This window comes from Dermacentor andersoni, chromosome 5, assembly GCF_023375885.2.
Source record: "Dermacentor andersoni chromosome 5, qqDerAnde1_hic_scaffold, whole genome shotgun sequence".
Classification (NCBI taxonomy): Eukaryota; Metazoa; Arthropoda; class Arachnida; order Ixodida; family Ixodidae; genus Dermacentor; species Dermacentor andersoni.
Genome location: NC_092818.1, coordinates 107,465,483 through 107,469,683, shown reverse-complemented (window position 1 = coordinate 107,469,683; position 4,201 = coordinate 107,465,483). Strand labels below are relative to the sequence as shown.

General features: G+C 48.9%; 1 protein-coding gene across 1 annotated transcript; it reads left to right on the top strand.

Annotated features, from left to right (window-relative positions):
- Nucleotides 1-1,154: 1,154 nt before the first annotated feature.
- LOC126532038 (endothelin-converting enzyme 1-like) lies at nt 1,155-2,994 on the top strand. The gene is made up of 2 exons (XM_072288346.1): nt 1,155-1,166; nt 1,512-2,994. The coding sequence occupies exons 1-2, from the start codon at nt 1,155-1,157 to the stop codon at nt 2,760-2,762; spliced, it is 1,263 nt and encodes a 420-aa protein (XP_072144447.1). The 3' UTR covers nt 2,763-2,994.
- Nucleotides 2,995-4,201: the final 1,207 nt, after the last annotated feature.

Sequence of the window (4,201 nt, the reverse complement as noted above, 5' to 3'; positions counted from 1 at the left end):
TTCTGCGACTGAGGCTCAGTGCACTTCGCTTTCACCTAAAATGACGAAAATGGGTGGTAATGCTAGAGATGGTCGTATCCTTTGTACACATTGTATCCGAGCCCTACACATTCAGAGATCTTTTTCGCAGAGTAGTCTTTCTTTAAACGCAGGTTATCAATCTGCTACGCATACTATGTTTATAAGGCTGATGGCCCTGGCACGGGAACATACTTTGCACCTCTTGACGGCTGCTCTGGTTGCGTATGCAGCCAGTTGTGAGCGAGTTTCGTACTGCAGGTGCCGTTAATATCCGAACGTCTCACGCGAAACTAATCCGTAGGTTCTCCAGCTGGACAACCACGTGCTCATGACAATGGTGCCATCTCTGGTGGATCCGCGACCTGACACCGACCTAGTGTACATCGTTATGGAGCAGCTGGACTATATCACGGGGCCTTACCTGTCGACTGATGAGTGGCTGCTCGTAAGTACCATTCCACAGAGATTCGCGCTCGTCTGTGAGCTAACGCCGCATAGGAAATATTTATACACTCTTAAAAGTGCTGGGATTTTTTCTGATCCATAACACCCATGAACTTGAGGCTGTAACTATTTTCGTTGTACACGATAGCGAGCTCAAACTACACCTGCGATGAGACAAGCCGTAGTGGAATGTGCATTAGTTACGGCCGCCTCGTCCACATCGAAACATCTGATACGAGAGTTTGACCGCGTTACCTATTAAAGACTATTGCATGCAATTTTCTTGTCGTTTGTCGTAAGTGTCATAAAGTTTACTTTCTATAAAAAGTCGCCAAGAAAGTAAACTTTATTTGTCGCCATCAACGACTATGTCATCTTAAGTCTAAGTGTATTAGCCAAGGACAAACCAAACAAGCTTTTTGCACCCATAACTGGGCTAAAATGTATAGATTGAACGAACCTGAAAATAGCCGCGAAACTTTGACATGAAAAGTGAACATTGCCCCGCATCCCGCTTTGCAGGCTGCGGACCTGCTGCAGCCATGAGCGAAATTACTCATGCTCATTGGAGTTCTCGCTTATGGACAGTGCGGAGCCTGCAGTAATTTAACCAAGGATCGAGTAGAATGTAATGGTAAATGCGTAACCACTTTTTTTTTTCTTTTTTGCGCTCATAACCTCCCACCGTAATGGTTACCGATGTCAGGCATAAGAAGTGTAGAAGGTTGCACCAGGTTTGGATTCACTGATCGAATACATGAATGGCGGAAATCAGTTAACCAGGTGGATTGTCTCGCTGTCATGGCTTCCTACTTCTTTCGTAGAGAATGTAGCTCTGTTTCTTTTTTACCGAAGCCATAGATTCTCATATCGCTTTGAACAGGCTATTTATATCTTACGCGTATTTATTTCTGAAGCATATTTCGCATACCTGCCTGTGTTGAAGAATTTTATTGGTAGCCACTGATGCCTGTAGCCTCTCGGTTCTGATGATATAGGAAAAAAAGTAATAGGACTAAGAACGTGTGCTCCGTACGTGTATGTAGGTCCTAAACAGGCATTTGCCCGTGGAGCTGGGTGCCCACGACGAGATTTTCGTCATGAACCGGCGGCTGCTGCGCCTCTTGGGTCTCCTCGTCGGCAACGTGGAAGACACCAGGAGTCTGCTTGCCTACGTCACTTGGCACGTGGCGCGCCACCTCGCGAGCGTGACGTCGTATCCGCTGTCACGCGCCCAGTTCGCCGACGTGCCCGGCGCCGACGCGTCCACGCTGGGGTACATGATGGGCCGCTGCTACATGGACGCCGACGCGGCGATGCCGTTCGCATTCGTGCACGTCTTCAACCGGCGCTGGCTGCCTGCAGATTCCGTTCGCGACGCGAGGGGCGTACTGAACAGCATCCGGGCCGTCGCCAACTCGACCATGGCCTCGCTGTCCTGGATGGACGCCGAGACGAAGAGCGGTGCACTCGACAAGTTGGCCACCCTGAGTGCCATCGTGGGCAGCCTGGAGAGGGCGTCCGGGGAAGACTCCCTGCGGACCCTCTACCCGTACGTGCCCGAACTGAGCGGCTCGTACCTGAACATGGCTCTCGCGCTGCGCTCGGCGGAGTTGCGCCATGCGAAAAAGTTCCTGCGCGTCAACGAATCCTCAGTGGCAGCGGCGTCCGACGAAGTTAGCGTGCCGTTGACGCTCGTCAACGCGTTCTACCTGCCCGTGTACCACGTGATGGTCATCCCGGCTGCCATACTGTACCCGCCGTTCTACGTCGCGGGCTACCCGGCGTCCTACAACTATGGCAGCCTGGGCCATGTCGTGGGCCACGAGATGACTCACGCGTTCGATCCGGACCTGGGACTGTACGGCCGTGACGGCCTACGGCACAATTGGTGGACGCCCGCCTCGCAGGAGATGTTCGCGCGCAAACTGAGGTGCCTGCGACGCCTGTACAACGAAATACCCTGGTCCGGAGGCGCCAACTTTGGAGAGCACGCGCTGTCTGAAAACTTCGCCGACAGCGGCGGCATGCTCAAGGCCTACAGAGCGTACCAGGCCAGTGCCAAAGAGCGTGGAAAGGTGCCGCCGGGACTCTCTCGGTTCAGCGACGAGCAGCTGTTCTTTGTGAGCAGCTGCTTCAAGTGGTGCGCCACCGAGGAGAAGCAGAACTCCGGCCGGTACTCCCCTCCTCGCCTTCGCTGCAACGTGCCGTTGCTCAACATGCCGGAGTTTGCCCAGGCGTTTGAGTGCGGCGCGGGCAAGGCCATGAACCCAGCTACTCACTGCGACACAATGTGATTATGCGCAACTAGAGTATAGACATGGCGACATGGCAAAAGAGTTGTTTCCATTCGCAGAGACTGTTGTGGCGTTCACGTGACTGTCAATAATTCGTTCACACACGTACTTGGAAATTTCTCTTTTAAGAGCTTTTGTTATTCGTGCACATTGTAAGTGTAGATTATTGCGACTGAATAATGGGCACGTGTTGAAAAGTGCGGTGTACCTTGTGCTGGCCAGGGCCTTTTTAAATACAACGCGCTTCGATTTGTACACATAAACGGAAGAGAAAAATTATTTTAATCGAGAAGCTGTTGAAGTCGTCATATACTAAAATATTATGAGGAAGAATTCTTTGTCTTTCGGCAAACCAACATAAAATAATGACAGAAAGAAAGACGAGCTAAAGAAGAAAACAAAGGGCCGACTACCGTAAAACACGTTGTGGGGCTAGTTGGTGCATAGCTTTCAAAAGGTGAAGCGCCAATAGTGACGGCACACAAGAAGAAATACAGACAGGACAAGGCGCTTTTAGATTTAGATTAAGCGTGATTCCCTTTATCCTCAGTGTTCTCGCACGTGCGCAGTCACATATTCAGTGTCCCTCTTTTTTCGTTCCCCTCGCCTCATGGCTATATAATGAGTCATCTGTGATTTCAATTAACAGTTGCAAGTAGCGCCTTGTCCTGTCTGTATTTCTTATTGTGTGCCGTCACTATTGGCGCTTCACCTTCTGAAAGGCCGACTACCCTTTGCTGGGGTAAGGGAATGAAGGCATTTAAATATGATAGAGTGCTCCTTATGGGCCATATCTGGGGGTGTGTGCCCGAGGGGAAGCGAAGTCGACCAACAGCCAACTTCAATGCATCATATTTATTAGGAAGTGCAAAAATAGCTATGAAAATTATATGACTCTCATTATGGTTACCTTCAATTCTGGAAGGTAAGGTTTACGGTATCTATTCAAAGAGGTGCTTGACTTTATTTTTGCGTATTAGTAGTACTCCATTGAATGTTAACAGTATTGTGTACGCCTGTCAATATTGCATGTCTTAGCAGCGTAATAGGGTAAATAGCTACTGCTATATTTTGACATTGTCTTAAAGGCGCAAAAATAAAACTGAATCAGTTTATAGATTGATAAGCTATTCTCTAAAAATTCTCTTTAATTTCCGGGTTGTAGCTTTATAGAGGAAAGATACAGGTCAAAGCTCCGCTTGTTTGGATTTTGCGACGAAGCCAAACCGCCGGTATGTCAGTGGGAGCTCGCAGATTTCAAGGTATTTTTCCGTAGTTCCATTCAGGATAAGTAAAAGTCACAGAAACCTACCATGTTCAAGTAGTCCATGTTCGCCGATAAAAAATTGAGGGCTGAGTATACGCTGTCCACAACTAATATTTCTCTTCAGTGTTCGTTTAAAACGGAAGTTTTAATTCATTGCGAAGTTATGTGCACG